The sequence below is a fragment of the Mytilus galloprovincialis genome, chromosome 5, assembly GCF_965363235.1.
Source record: "Mytilus galloprovincialis chromosome 5, xbMytGall1.hap1.1, whole genome shotgun sequence".
Taxonomy (NCBI): Eukaryota; Metazoa; Mollusca; class Bivalvia; order Mytilida; family Mytilidae; genus Mytilus; species Mytilus galloprovincialis.
In genome coordinates, this window is record NC_134842.1 from 58552299 (window position 1) to 58569501 (window position 17203).

Consider the following 17203-nt stretch of genomic DNA (forward strand, 5'->3'; position numbering starts at 1 on the left):
TGTAGCATTTCTGTATGAAGTTGTAGGCATGTCAAAATTTGGAAATCCAATTTTTTGAAAATTGATCCAATGAATGAAGATCAAAGGGGACACATAGAACATTAAGGAGATTTTCCAGACATGTGGGATACAAATGTGTGCCATTCAGGTCAACTGTGTGGGATTTGAGAGATTTGAAATTATAACATTAATTACAAAAAACTCTTATGTAAAGAAAGTTTTAATTATATTCCCTGTATTTCCACTTTGTTGACCTCCCCCAAATGTTTACATATTATCATATTTTATCAGCATTCCTTGTCTTCATCCTTTCTTAAAACTACACATATCCTTTTTTACTTTCTTACAGTAATTTATCACCACCCTTGCATATTCCTAAACTGTTGGAAACCTGAAAGATAGCTTAGATAGAAAGTTCTTGCTTTATGGGTATATAGAATGTCGCCTTCATATCAGAAACTCAACATTAAAACCCTTTTAGAGGTATGTGTGTACAAACTACCATGGATTTCCTATTTTTACCTGAAGAATGTAGTTCCTGTTCACGCCGAGTTCATTATTTAGATATATGTGACCATAAACAGATAATCACCCATTATACAAGTATGGTATCATAGTGATATTCAAGTTAGTGATAAAAATCTACTACAAACACAATCAACAAAACGCTCAAAAATTATTTCAGATTAAATTTGTGTTTATATCTATATATGCTTTGATACATGTATATTACATCAACAAAATCTCAAATAACAACATTTTCCCTTGCTACTGACATTTCAAGAACCCATTTAACTTTTAATATAAATTGAACCAATTGGTAAAATTTTAAACTCTGTTAAATTCAAACTTTTTAACCAAGAGTCAATTAGAGAGAAAAAAAAATCAAATATTTTGATTTACCAGTTTCACAAAGAAGAGAACAAGTTCTTTGTTGACATTAACAATTTCGGAAATATTTTAGTTTTAAAATGTACAATTTCTACGATTGCATCAAAACAGATGTTGAAATCATCAAATTGGTGTATTTTGTGATAAAAGTATGTAAACTAGACAAAAATAACATATTTAACATAACTATGAGATAGATCTAGCATTTGATTAAAAAACTCTTGCTATAATTCAGATCTAAAATTTACTTATATGAATAAACAAAAGATTTCAATGTATCGATATAATGCACAATTGGTACTGAAAAAAACCAAGACATATATGACTGCATTATAATAAAGTCTAATACAAAACTCAACATTAAAAGTGGCTCATCATTCAATGTTTGTTACTCATTGAAATTAACAAAAAGAGAGGCAAATTGTACACAATTGCCTTGAGTAAATCATTTATATTTTATAAGACATTAAGACCTACTTAAGAGTAATGAAGCTATTTGTCAAACAACTTGTACACTGTTTGTGAAAGTATGTAAAAAGACAACTTGCACAATCAGTGTGAAACAACCATAATAAGATAACTTGTATGTTAAGTGGGAAAATATATGTCAGAAAACATGTGAATTTTATGGGTTGAAGGTGAGCCAGATAACTTGTACACAGCGCTGTGAAAACAACTAAGTCATACAACTTGCATACTGAGATGTTAAATTATGTGAGTATGACAACTTGTACACCGAGTTTAGAAGTTATGTGAGTATATCTCAGACTTTAACATTTTATGTAGATCATGAGCATGCAATATAGGTTACACACAGGAACATTAAACATGGCTATACATACCACTCAAGTCTACATCTAATGTGATTCTAATTCATAAAATTATAAATAACAGACAACCTAATTACTGCTGCTTCACACCAGATAGCAAAACTAGTAAGATTCACATTCACAATTTTAAGGTGACTCATCTATGACTATACAAGTCAATATTGCTATAAAAGACACAATTTTTCAAATTATTATAATTTTGAACATATACTCTCCAGAAAAAATGCACATAAAAAGAGATAAAAATTACTGGCCAATTAAATTTTCATAGTGAAGCTATAATATTACCATAACAAATGTAAAATATTACTACAGCTGAATATCTCGACAACACATGAAGTATTTTACACAATGCAAAATGTATCATCAAAAGTGTTTACAAAGATGTTCAAATTGCATTCTCATTGAACAATATTGTGGTTCATGAATTATTGTGCTGGATGTAAACATCTAAAGTTTATTAAATGTTAGACCCAAAAAATGCCTCTTACTGCTACCAGTTTGAGAATTTTGACATCTTTGTTTTTCTCTTAAATATTATATATTATATATATTTTGGGTCTATATATATATATATATTTTGGGTCTATATATATATATATATTTTGGGTCTATATATATATATATATATATATATATATATATATATATATATATATATATATATATATATATATATATATATAAAGCCTCAGCTAATATTTTTTTGTGTAAAGAAAAGATGGTTTTTGGGTGTATAAAGGTCAAATATCATGATTCTATTTTATGTGTTCAAAGTTTAAGATACAAACTTTATTGTATTAGTTGGCATATTTGAGAGTTACATACCAAGTTTTCTAGTCACAAATTAATCACAACAGTAGCACTAAATTCTGATAGGTTATTTGTAATATGTGTAGCATACTCAATAAATGGTATATTTTAAGACTTTATAAATGTTTGAGTAAAAATAAGAGGATTATCATAAATCTTATCCTTATTTTGATTAATATACAAACAAATATCAAAATAATAAAATACTTTGTAAAGAAATGTCCTTAAAAAAAAAACATGATTCTAAAATTAAAAAAAAAGTTTGGATGCTAAAAAATCTTTTCAGTTAAAACCATTCAACCAATTTGACATACAAAGTACAAGTCTCCAAGAATCTCAAGTACACTGATCTTTTTTCCTTAAGATGATTTCATATACAAGTTTATAAAAACCAAGAGCTTAGATGAAGATGAAATCTTTGTTTTGGTGAACATTACAGGTGCAAGCTCTATCAATAGTTTTCAGCTCCCATTTGCCACTGCAGTGAGGTACATCAATGGCTCTCCAGCGGGTAACCTTACCGGGTACACCATGTCCTTTGCATCTCATTCCAAAATGTTTATGCATGGCAAATGGCTGACATTCAGCACAAACTTCAGCATTAATTTTCAAAACATTAGCCCAGCTATGATTAGCTTGTGTAGTATTGGTACATTTACTGGAGGATTCTGTTATTTTGTAGGTTCCACAGTATCTGTAAAATAAAATAAATCAATATACTGGTGATAAAAAAAACATCTAGCTTTGAAATGCTCTTCACTGGATCAACTGAACAGAATGCAGATTTTAGAAATTAGCTCAGTAATTATCAAACAACTAAAATCTTTAAAAACTTTGAAATGCATATTTTATTAAAAAAAATATTTTTAAATGCAACTATTTCAGTAATTTCATTTAGATGCACTTCAAATCTGCTGATCAGCTGTCTTTAATTAGAAATCATTATGTGTAATCTATACCATTATTATTAAGCTTTTAAAATCATCACTTAGTTGGTAAAGTCAGTTCCTTGAAACAACACAAAAAAATCTGTATCTGATTGTGGTGGTAAAAAGCAAGACCAATTCATTGAAAATAATCTAAATATATAACAACTTCTTGAATGATTGCCAAAAGGCCAGTGTAACCTATTGCTACTATTATAGCATCCATCTTCCTTTAATTTTTGACATTATTATCTTTTCCACGAAAACACTGACCATTAACTGGAACTAATCGGAATAAAAAGAACATAAGAAAACAAGAATGATTAAAAGCCTATACAGACAAAGAAAGAAAACACTACAGACAAAAGAAAACAGACAAGAAGACCTAACAACTGTCAATAAAATTCCTCACAGAAAATTGGGCATACCATGAGAAACTCACGTGCTGCATGCTGCAGAAGGTAGAACCAGTCATATATGGAAGGTACTTGAATTTGGGAATAAACATGTGCAACCAAAATAATTTTTTGATTTATCTCCTTAAAACTTCCTTGCCAAAGTCTTTTCAAATTTTATAATTTTGGGTGATCTAAAGTGGAAAAACATTTTTTACCTTTCAATAGTATACTTTTTTATACATGAAAGAGGTATATATGACTGTAACACTCGCTACCTGTCCTTAATGAGCTAATTACCCAGGTGTGACTACACCTGTATGAATTGGAACTGGAACAAAAATACAGACTAAAGTACACCCTAAATTAACAGTGGGAACATCTGGTGCCTGTCAACTTTTAAACTTCAATTTGTCTTATTTTTATTGTTATTATTTAAAAAGGTGATAAATCGTTAATAAAAGTACATAATTGATTGGAGGCCAATTTAATAAATGCAAAGGATGTAATATAAAATTAAGTACCGGTATGCATTATATCTTAATCAGCAGAAAGTAAAGTATATATTAAAGGGACCACAAATAACATAGCTATCTGAATATGGCATAAAATCCTTTTATAATGTGAAGCTATCTCAGGAAGCTATCTATAATGGCCTTTGTTCTATGCATCACAGAGAGACATTAGTACACTATGTGTGAGTTTCTGGTATACAGTAGGATATGTGTATCTTACAAAACATATTGACCCGTCTTTTTGTCCTTCTTTGAGGTTAACTATCTCATATTTTACAAAGTCTAATGACCTTTTTACTAACAATATACAAAACTCAATCATTCAGAGAAGAAATATGAGACTTTTCAGTACAATTGAAACCCTGTGGTTCTGACATAATAGATTGGTAAATGGTCATACCTTAAAAGATCTGACATAATGGATATAAGTAAATGGTCACACATTCAAAGATTGTGGAGACATCTTGTAAAACGATAATTGATATGAAAATGCCCCATCAAAAAGTGAGTCAGAAAAGTGTCAATCTTACCACTGTAATACCACCACAATTACACAATTATCTACCCTCAATCTCATATTTTGTTATTTCTGTAAACAAATGGTTTAGGTGAGGAACATTAACTGAATTCATAATTTTCATTTTAAACCTTCTTTTGTTCATAGTACAATACACTTATTGAACCAATTTTTACATGGGCCTTCAATCAAGTAGATGACCTTAAAATATCAGATCAGAATGATTTCTTGACGTGTGTGTGTTATATGCCAGACTAAATTCTGAATCTGTATAAGTTTTTATTTTTATTCCACCTTGAGCTTGTTAACTTGATAATCCACTATACCAACATCTGTTTCTCTCACTGACAGATAATTGTGAGTGGGTTGGGTGCCCATGTGTGTGTGGGTCATCAATATCAGTGGTTCTCTCATACTGTTTTTTACTCCCTACTGCTACCTGAACCTCAGTAGACAATGTGTCAATTTTTAGTTAGATAAATGATTTAAAACTTTGCTAAGTCTAGAACTAGTACCATTTAGATGTCTATTGTTAATGGTATACATGTGTAGTTAGGTTGCTGTCATACTGACATTTACTTCATATCTCTTGTTACTATTTGTTAATGTGTATGTATGTTACTTAGACTGTAACTACTTCTTATAAGAAAAATAAAAGTTATCCCAGACATATTACAATTTGTCATTACAAATTACCAATTATAGCTTCCAAAAATATTTAAATAGCCTACTAATTACTTATGTCTAAAAGTTAATGTTTATTTTTATAACATAACATTAATTTCTCTACATTATGTCATTTTCATGTTACTATAGTGATCAATATTTTAACCTTAAGGTGTCTCTAGCATGTTACAAAGTTTGTTCCGACAGAATATAACCTAGACATCCTTATATTGAAAGAAATTATAACATTAACATAAATTTGTAATATATATTTATCCCAAGTCTTCCTTAAATTATTCTTACGGATAAAATTAATTATTTCTTTTGGTACTGAAAACACAGAAACTCTGACGTTTCACAAAATTCTTTCAAAAGAAATGCAATTCATGTACAAACAAGGAATTAGAATTTGGAATAATTTTGAACTATTGAAAGACATTATTCTAGTCATTTTGTGGCATTTTTTTTTTTGCACCTTTTCAAAAACGTTAATACTAGACTTTATCAATATGAAAGTCATATATAACAGAAAATGAAGTCTAAAAAATATTATTAGCAACAAAATGATCTACAATTACTGAGAAATAACATTTAAAAAGGTATTTGGCAGATCAAGTGATTTATAACTGACAGTAAAAGTGAAATTGTACCCAAGCAAGATATATAGGTTAGTTGAACACCTTCATTTTTCATTGTCCTTACTTTTATAAATAACCCAATATCATATTTCAATACATACAATATTTTCAAATGTTTATTCAATCAAATAAACCACAAATTAGTGTCATTTCAGGACTTTTAACATACGTTTTCTCACATTCTGATCAGTAAAGGTATTCAATGTTTCTAAAACTAATCACATTTAAAATGGAATGCCAAGACAACCTATTTCTAATCCCTGTCATTTATTCATGAAAGTTATAAAATTTTCAAACACTGCATATGTCTTCTAAATTATTCCTCCTTTCAAAAATTTCTATGCACAAATCAATTTACATTTATGCATTATTGATGGACTTGCAATTAATTCCATCCATTTTGTAATAAAGCTAATTTATTTGTATATTCTCTAAACGTCTTTTCTATCTATTTCAAAAGAAGCAACTCTGGAATAGGACAGCAACTGAGAAATGTGAAGTACCCCTTGGCCCAGATTATTAGATGAAGTGTTATCCTAATACCCAAAATGAAAAAGTTTACCTTTAGGTATCTTTGAAGTATACTTATATAGATAGGCATAAGTATTCCCCTCACATCAATTGTATTTTACACAGTGCAAATCCCTCATTATCAGGAAGGGTATGATGGGGTTCTCAATAAACAGTAAATCAAATACTTCAAACAACAAATATGACACATATGAGGCCTGAATGAGTGAGCTTTTTGACAAACGGCAGACCATGGGTCTAAAGTTTCCTGCTCTTTCTCCACACGTTTTTGTCTCTTTTTCTTGTACAGATATTTACTTCATGTCCAGTTTAACTCTCAGCAACGTTAGTGTAGTTTAAGAAAGGTGGGTAATCCAAAACTTGACAGATGTTAGAAAATGAAGAATCAACAGACATAATCCTCCTTAGACAATGTACACCCCTCCTGCTACTCTTTTGCTGTTTTTTAAGCTTCAACATAACATATGATATATAGTAATTAATGGTACCATATTTTAAACTTTTGTCTATCTCATATAATTGTATTTTACTTATCCCAACCCTTCACAATCTAATAAAGTTTTTTAGTTTACACATTTCTTGAGATGGGACATATGTGTAGCAACCATTAAATCTACACAACAAAAGGAAACATCTAAATAAACAAATGAAATGGAAAAATCCATTTCCTAATTTTATAAATATATTATAAATGTCTAATTTTGCATAAGAGTTGATTTGTCAAAGGATCTAACTAAACTAATTATTCAGCTTCCTACAAGAATTTCAAAATTACATCGATTTCTAATTGTTATTACAAAAAAAGCATTAGGCAGGTGATCTGGATAAATTAGATCTAGTAAATGAAAATCACACTTCCAGAACTGAGAGAGATGAAATCACATTGTTAGAAATGTCTTTGATCTTTACATTTGTTACTGTTAGTCATAATTCACATTAACCAAACAATGTAAATTATAACAGGCTGCATGTGCAGGCATCATGCATAAAGAAGTAAGAGTGTCTTTGTTGTTTATGCTATTAGGTCTTCCAAATAAATCTAGGTTGGTACTGCGACACAGTCCATAACATCTGTATTTTGTAAAAGTTTAAAGCTTCTCAATATTATCTATCAAAAATTCTTATCTGACAATGTAGTAAAAAGCCAAGCACCAGCTGCAGACGCAGAAGTTTCAAAGAACTACATGTACCGACATATTTTCAAATCAAACATCAACATTTTTTTTATCTAAAGAGTCATAATTGACAAATTTTAAATAAACAACAACTTTATTTTTCAGGACTGAATGGTTATGATTATATCAAATATTGGTGACATAATTTCATTTCTTAGAGGACACTTGTAAAAATATCATTCATTCGTGTTCTATACAAAATAAATTGTTTTGAAATGAATCATCAAGGTCCTGTCTTAAAGGAAGCAGAAGAGCAAGGTGGACTTCAAACAGATGGAAAAAAGATGGTAATGGACCAATGTTGATATTATCTCCATAATTTCTTTCACAAAACAAGCTTTTAGTTTTTGAATTTTATCAAAATAAGTTCCCAAAGATTTTTGCATTTAAGTGCAGATTGACCTTATTAGAGTAGTGCTTGAAATTAATTGACTGATGATTCACTATGCAACTTATACTTGTGTCAAGAATATTATGACTTTTAAAATAGTACTTTAGCATATTAAATTTTTTCTTTATAATGGATAATTTCTTACATTTTTGAACTTTCAGACACTATTTTCATAATTATTGCATTATAAATTTGATACTTTTTCCAAAATCTTTCATCAACATAACCTTTTGGACTTTCAGACAAAACATAATAAAGCCACTATTTTCTGATAATGCAATAAACATTTCTGTTGTTAAATCAAATTACATGACTTTTTACACGGTGTTGTCACTGAGTCATTCAATATTTCACCCTAAACAATGAATTACATAATCCATAATAACACTTTCTTCCAAATAAGGCTTTTTAATCTTCTCTTACTGAATCAATATCTTTATCAGCGTGTGTGACAGATTTTCACCAAATTCTATCTCACACTTTAATCTCAAATTTTGTCATAAAATTTCACAATTAGATTTCAAAATTGCAAATCAAGTTTTAAGATAGTGTTATATAATTATGGGTATATCTCTGTAATAATGGCACAATATACGTTGAAAAATTACTATAACAAAACACATAACTGTCTTTTACTATAAAATTGCATCAAAGGAAATAAATAACTAACTTAAGTATGATCAGTTGGTTTACATTACATTCATTTCTTTTTAAAAAGACAAAGTGACTGGATCATGATAGGTGCCTATTGAGATTCATAAAAGTTTCCTTATATGTTATGAAAGTTCCTGTATCTATATGGTGTGAGAAAGAGCAGCCCAACATTTTCATTTGCATAACAACCAGTCTTGCCAAAAGAACTGAATGTTTTCAAATTCTCTGCCATTACAAGATATTAAGATAACAAAGAAAGAATTTGATAGAGTTTTCATAAATCCCCAGACATGGCACTATCTATTTCTACATTGATAAGATAGGCAACAAATTAGTTTATTATTGATCTGCCAGACAAAACTTTCATTATTTACATCATAATTTTCTAACTGATTTATGTTCTATGAATCAAAATTATTCCAATTCATGTAACTGTGAAATTTCCGGTGCTTATCTTTAACAAGTTGAATAATGCATGAAACTTGTTATTGATAGGAATACAGTTTGTTCTGTCTGACTTGTAGCTCATCAAACTTTTCAAGTTCTAAAATAGAAAGTGTGATAGAACTGTAATGGGACCAAAAAACGTCCTATTCTCTGTAGTTAATCAAATTTGATCACTATCAGTCTACATTTGAATTCTAAATGTGGTTAAATTAAAGGTGGGAAAACTATTATGCAATTCTCTTGTTTAATATTGACTGAAAATAACAATATCAAAGTTACTGAATATCGATCTAAATAAACTAGTTCAAAAAGCATCTTTGTACTACAAAACTGTCACGAAATGACCACTGTCAATTCATGATTTGACGTCTACAACATAAATTCAGTCAGCAAAATGGTCCAAGATAGTACACTTAATAAATGACACAACCAATAGTTTATATTTGTTTTTAAGGTTCTTCTGAATGAAATTCAGGGATTATTTGCCGAATTTTGTACATGGGTGAAATATCTCATTCTTCAGTACAGAATAGGTCAATTAATTATTTGTCTTTTATGCCATAATTGAAATAAACAGCTGTGCCAAAAGTGATGATAAAGTCTTATTGCGCATATTCAAATTGTTGCAAAAATAAAATTGGATACCCAGAATTCAGAATCCGTTTAACCAGAAGCAAATAAAATAGCTAGGAGGATATCCTTAGACGCATAAATATTGTTTCAAATATGACTGTTGAAAGTTTGCATGGTTACATTAAGTGACCTATCAATGAAGTTTAAGTTTTCTAATGAACATTTATGATGCACTCAAAAGCAATGACGAAACTGACTTATATGAACTCTGCCGTGTGGACATGGGAAAATCAGTCATTTGTTATTTTTTCAGTATCTTCTGTTTTAATACCATTCATTAAACATTACCAAAAATACTAATGTTCTATATGTGGGTGACTTCCTTAAAATCCAGTAATTTAAGATACAACTTTACAGACAGTGGGTGGTAGTCATCAGTGAACTGGTAAAAAATATCCCATTAAATAATATCTCTATTCAATCAAAATATGTATAATTATAACTAATGGTCTATATTACTCCAATAGCCTATTTTCAGAGTTCAATAGATAAAAGAAATATTCAGTTTCAGTCTTTTGTAAAGAAAATATTATATAGACCACATTAATTTGATTATACCCTTTTTCTGTACTTTTTAAATTTACTGAGCACGCTCTTTATAAATAAAAAAAACAACAAATCTTTAAATCAATTAAAAAAAAATAACAAGCATTACAGTTGCCAACCTAGAACTTGTGATTAGTGGGAGCATACCCTGAAATTTTTTATGTGTTTCATGCCTGAATCCTCCTTCTGCTTTGAAATATAATGCAGACGTTATTATATTTCACAAGAAAAATTTGCATTCAACAATATCTTAGTAAGAGGTAATTTTTATTTGAATTTAAATTTTGGAAGATTAAAATCCCCAAGCACAAGAAAGCTGGTTCTATAAAACTTTCAATTTTTCTTTTCAAGAATTCTAATGAGAAAAATAGGCATGGTTTTAAAAAATATCTCTACCATGCATCTAAACTTAACACACAAAAAAAAGCTGTCTCAGAAAATCACAAAAATTTATGACAAATACCTTCAAAAGCCTGCCGTAACAAATAAATGATTATCTGTGCAGTAGCTTAATACTTTTTATGTAAATCACTTTTTAATACCAAATAATCAAAGAAAAGTTACTTTGATATAGATATTCATATTTTTGAGATAACATCTGTATAGATATAGAGTCATGCTAACACCTCTATTTAAGGTTTAATGCTCAAAAGAATTCAACCTTGTGGCAGAAAATTAACCATATTCGTGCTCTGATTAGAGGTAATAAGTTATATTGTCTACCCTTTGGGTGGCTTTAGATCATTTTCAACTTAATAAGACAATGACTGTTTGTTGATACATGCGTGAGCAATTAATGGCCAATGGTAGATAAAACCATTCATTTAACTTGCTTTTGTCAGTCACGGTCACAAATATTTTAATTTTTTTATTGTCTTAAAAAAAAAAAAAAAAATCACTGTTTATTAAAACCAGTTAATTATAGTTCATGTATAAATTTAATATTTGCTTTTGATCTTGAAAATTTTATTAGTGACACATACTGTTTTAAAGTTTATGATTTATAACATTTTTCACTATCACTAGGCTGCCAAAAATCTGATTGGGACATCTTAATACCCAAATCTAAAATTTTTGTAGCTTTAAAATCATTTGAACCGTTAAACGTTATAATATATTTCAAACATATTAAAACCATATGTATTTTCATATATTTATTTCTGATAAAGTCAATTTATCTAAGATGAGAAGACAGATAAACTAGTTTAAATATCGTCTTTATCTTGTACATTTAAAGGGGCTGAAATGTTATCAAACTAAAAACTGCTGACCTTACAAGTTTTATACTATAAGATATGTCTACTTTGTTAATAAAGGCAGGTTACTAAGTTCCTACACTGTTATCTGATGAAAGGTAATGGGAGATCAGAGATTTCATAATACAGAATCTATACCTTTACCAGTAGTCAATATAAGGATGTACAAAAAAAAAACCTTCAAATATGTGCTTACAGCAAAAGCTTGAAAATACTTACAATCAACATGAAATTAAGCAAAGAAATATTAACCCCCTTTCGAGGGACATTTCCATGCTGTGATACAACAGATGTATTGTTTCTTGAGTTCTGTAGCCTGTTTATCACTGCATCACACTTAAAATTAATATTTCAAAGACTCATGGCCTGTGACAAACTTCCATTTATAATTTTAAAAGTACACAGTTCATGCTATATTCACTGGAATTTTCAGACTTAATTGCTCTTCAACTTCATACTTTATTTGGCCCTTTTAATTTTTTGGGTTAGAGCGTCACTGATGAGTCTTTTGTAGACGAAACACGCATCTGGCTATATACAAAATTTAGTCCTGGTATCTATGAGGAGTTTATTGATATGCTTTTATTTCAGGTAATCTACCATCAATTCTAAAATAACACCTTCAGCAATTAACCTTGACATTCAATAAAGGTGGGTCTCAATGTAGCTTAACCAAGTCTAAAATCAAACACTTTTAAAATTAATTTTTAAGTATCAGGTTTACCCTAACTGGTCAATGCTATATCTTTTATGCTCGCCCCTGGGTATCAATTTGCTGTTGAAAATATTCATTAAATTTTAAAGTAAAATAATCTTTAAGACCAGCAATTTGAATGTGATAAATAAAGCTTTTGTTAAAAGAAGTTGCCAATAAATGGCCACTGTCCAGTTTTATTGTCTGTAATGATAGTGTTTAGTTCAGTTGTCATGTTCTGTGTCAGCCAAGACAGTGATGTCCAAGTCAAATAATGAATCTTTTTTTAATACCACAATCTGATGACAATAAATGTCTCCAACTCAAAAAGCCAATAACTTCTAGTTAACACATGGTCGAATAATGTCACAAAAAAGTCTTTCAAACTAAAAATAATGGTAACACCTATTCCCATCTGGCATGTCCAATTCTATGCTCAATCTTACTTATTGGAGTACACTATTTATCGAAACTCAAAATTAGAAATCTCTGACAAAATGTATTACTTTCTTTCATCTTATCAACTACTCAAGATCATTTTTTTGTATGTAAAAGGTTTTAAAAGTCCTCAAATATGTCAACCCTACAGTAAAAAGTATATTTTCCTCCAGGGCATGGTGATCTACAATGATCTTAATACTTACGCTGTGACAGTGGGTACTTCATTCTTTAGATCTGTGAAGAATGGTAAATTCTTTCTGATGCCTTTAAGTGGATTATAGACTTCACTTGTTCTGTAAATACCAAACTCTGCTGGCAGTATTCTTCCTACTTCTGCAATAAAATAAACAAAAAGAAAGTTTAGAAAATGAGTCTGACCAGTAAAACATTTAATTAACAATAGCGATATAATAAGCACTGGAACTATACTCAACAAAAAACGGTAGCTTAAATCACATAAAGTCTTCCACATATCATGTCAGCCAATATAAGTGTAGATCTAATGTTTTAAAATACACTACATAAGCACATGTCAGACAGAGAATATCTCCAGACATCAGCCATAATCAAAACTCTAAAATCTTTCTGGAACACTTCAATCTGTTTACAATATCAAAATGGTTAACAAGTTATTCTCATTAACCTTCTAAGGCTCCTTCCTGCATTTTAATGAACATTTTTCAAACTTATTATAAATACTATCCACCTAACGTTTCACTGCTGGTTTTTCAATTAAATTCAAGATCACCATCACAGTCAAAATGCCAAAATGGCTTAACTACTGCAGCATAACAGTCAAATGTTAATGAGCAAACAACAGTCAATTTACTCCAAAGACTTATTTAATAGACACATCTTATTGGACACACATCAGTCAAACTTTAATAGACAATTCAAGCAATGTAAGCCAAGAGCCAAAAACATAAGATTCTCTATTAAACCATTATTTTATTGGTCAGATTAACAATTTCAAAGATTCCTTCAAATAAAAAAAAAATCTACTTAAAAAATCATGTGCTCCATTCTTTAATTTTACGGAAAATTGATGAAAAACTTAGTAATCTAGCAAATTTGCAATTTAAGTACTTTAAAAGTCTTGTAAATGTTTATTTTGGATTATTGAATTATAACAATGTATTGTAAAATGTATAGTGCACAAGGTGCATAATTACTGCACAACAATTTTAACCTGTCTACCCCGGTACAATCTGGCATAATGACCCATATTCTGCTAAATGTTTTTATCTCACGTTTATCTGTTCTATCAAAGTAATTTATCATTTGGAAAAAAATCTTTTCTTTCACATAAAAGAGAACGGTGGGTAAAGGGTCCTGACAAATTGGGCTATCGTCTGTCTTGCCTTTTATCATTTTTCTGACCTTTTAAATCTGTTTATGTCTTCTTTGTACTCTACCCTATTTTATATTTTCCATATATGATCTTAAATCTTTCATTAATATTCCAACACACATGAAAACAGGGATTTATATGTCTACAATATACTTTACCATTGTCATGGGTTTAATGTTTACATTCATAAAAATCCATTTAATAGCCTGCTTTTAGCCTGTGGTCTTGTTGGACTTTTGAAGGTTATTATAGACAAGTTTTTAAAAGCTTTAAAAACATTACACTTTTAGCCATATAAAAATTAGCCAAACAACTAAAATTTCAATTTCTAAGCAAAGACAATTTGTGATTTTCTTATCCCAGACATAAATTACCTTAGCCGTATTTGGCACGACTTTTAAAATTTTGGATCCTCAATGCTCTTCAACTTTGTACCTGTTTTGGCTTTATTAATATTTTGATATGATGAGCGCGTCACTGATGAGCCTTATGTAGATGAAATGCGCGTCTGGCGTACTAAATTATAATCCTGGTACCTTTGATAACTATTGTGGCCATCATTTGTTATTTTAAAAAGTTTATACAAAATATGACGTAGCTGTTTCCTCAGGATTACTGTTATCAAGTAGTCTGTCTCCCTAAGAGTACATGTTTATGACTGTGCAAGTTACCAACTTAAATATGCAGCTAAGATTAAGTTGGAATGAGACACATCAATCAAAAACAAGTAGCGTTTGGCTCATTAGTTTTTTGTAACAATACTTCAGGTGCAATATCTTAGACTGTCTGTTGAAAAAAAAAATGTTTCAACTCTTATCCTATTCATTTATCTAGTGGGAAATAAATAAAAACAAGTTTAATATTAGATCATTAAAATACCCTGGTCTAAACCGAATCATTTATCTATTACTCTCTTTTCTTGAGTATGCAGCCAGCTCTTACAATTTGTTTTTTTTTTAAATATTTGAGTGTCTTTAATCTATGTAGTTAGTGACATTTACTTAATATGTAACAATTACAGCTGTTAAAGGAATTCAGTTCAGCTCATGTAATGAAAAACAATCTACGAAAAAAAGAGAGGATATTTTAGATTCATCTCTCTTCAATATGGCTGATACAGCATCTAAACTAAGGTTGCTTTCAGTTTAGGTTTACAATTGCTGCATAAAAGCGATTTTAATGGCTTCATTTTAGTCCATATAATTTTCCAAACTAATAATACATTGATGAATTCTTTCTAATAATTTCCTGTAATAAGTCAATATTTTCTTTTATCTTTTAATCAAATTGTGTTAAATTATTCACAACCTCTATATGCAAGTCTATACAGTACACTAATTAATAACATGACAAACTGTCAGCTTATCTTAAAAAAATTAAGGTAAATGCCATCATTTCCAACTATCACCCACATGACCTACACTGACGGTACACAAACATACTAGGGACAAAGCATGTCCAGTATGTGTTCAGTTAAACATATTTCTTCATTATGAAAACTTTTTCCTTTTTTTTTCAAAGATAACACCAGATAGCTCAATTAAATTTTCAAAATATGATGTGAGTGTTTTAACTACTTAAAATGTTTAAATTTTTTGGTGTGGTTTTGCTTTTGAAACAAACTTAACCTTCAAAGTAGAAAAAAATATCCTTACTTTTAACATTAATACAAGTCAATTATTTAAATTGTCTAAATAAGGTTACAATTTAAAAGTGATTTTGTTCAGCTAAGAAACTATAAATCACTGTTAACGATATTTAAACTATTTATCACTGGAGTGAAGTTTTACAAGATATATACCAGTTAGTCAAGGTATAGACCGATTAATACTGGTTCTTGTATCTGATATTGCCAAGCAATCATACTGAGTGATGACTTTGACTTTAGCCATCCAATGGCTGTGATATTACCAAGCAATCATACTGAGTGATGACTTTGACTTTAGCCATCCAATGGCTGTGATATTACCAAGCAATCATACTGAGTGATGACTTTGACTTTAGCCATCCAATGGCTGTGATATTACCAAGCAATCATACTGAGTGATGACTTTGACTTTAGCCATCCAATGGCTGTGATATTACCAAGCAATCATACTGAGTGATGACTTTGACTTTAGCCATCCAATGGCTGTGATATTACCAAGCAATCATACTGAGTGATGACTTTGACTTTAGCCATCCAATGGCTGTGATATTACCAAGCAATCATACTGAGTGATGACTTTGACTTTAGCCATCCAATGGCTGTGATATTACCTAGCAATCATACTGAGTGATGACTTTGACTTTAGCCATCCAATGGCTGTGATATTACCAAGCAATCATACTGAGTGATGACTTTGACTTTAGCCATCCAATGGCTGTGATATTACCAAGCAATCATACTGAGTGATGAATTTGACTTTAGCCATCAAATGGCTGTGGGAATTTTCTGCTCAGTATAAAAATGGTCAGGGATAAAAAGATAACATTAAACCACACAATATACTTAAGGAATCAAAACCAAAAAACAAACAACACTTTGACTGACAATTTTCTGTTCAGTTGCTGAAATAATGGTGTTGGACAACAAATGTAAAGCATAAATGCTTATTGGAAACTTTTTTAAACCAGGTTTTTTTCTTTAAGATTCCTTTGTTTATTAGTTCAGTCAAATCCAAATAAACTTTCAAGTTACTAGGAGTCTTTTACAATTTGTTTCTCTAGAGAATTGCAGTTTCAATATTTCTTTAAATTCTTTGAAGTATCTCTTTTGGAATCTCAAGCTTTTAATATTTATTTTCACAGTTCTTGCATAACAATTCAAACACAATCCATATTTTTCACTTCTATTTGATGTGAATGTTCTGTTTTAACGTTTTGTTTCTGAGAAATATTCATTAATAATTTA

General features: G+C 29.7%; 2 protein-coding genes across 3 annotated transcripts in view; both read right to left on the reverse strand.

Annotated features, from left to right (window-relative positions):
- Positions 1–17203, reverse strand: part of LOC143076133 (mediator of RNA polymerase II transcription subunit 15-like) — a 294855-nt gene that overhangs the window by 128010 nt on the left and 149642 nt on the right. The gene's annotated exons all lie outside the window — the stretch shown is intronic.
- The window catches only part of LOC143076134 (somatomedin-B and thrombospondin type-1 domain-containing protein-like), a 43480-nt gene continuing 28974 nt past the window's right edge, over positions 2698–17203 (reverse strand). For both annotated transcript variants that reach the window (XM_076251797.1, XM_076251798.1), the window contains exons 3-4: positions 13163–13292; positions 2698–3228 (exon numbers count right to left, since the gene is read on the reverse strand). In XM_076251797.1, coding sequence (XP_076107912.1) covers positions 2934–3228; positions 13163–13292 — 425 coding nt within the window. In that variant the 3' untranslated portion in view covers positions 2698–2933. The remainder of the gene's footprint in view (positions 3229–13162; positions 13293–17203) is intronic.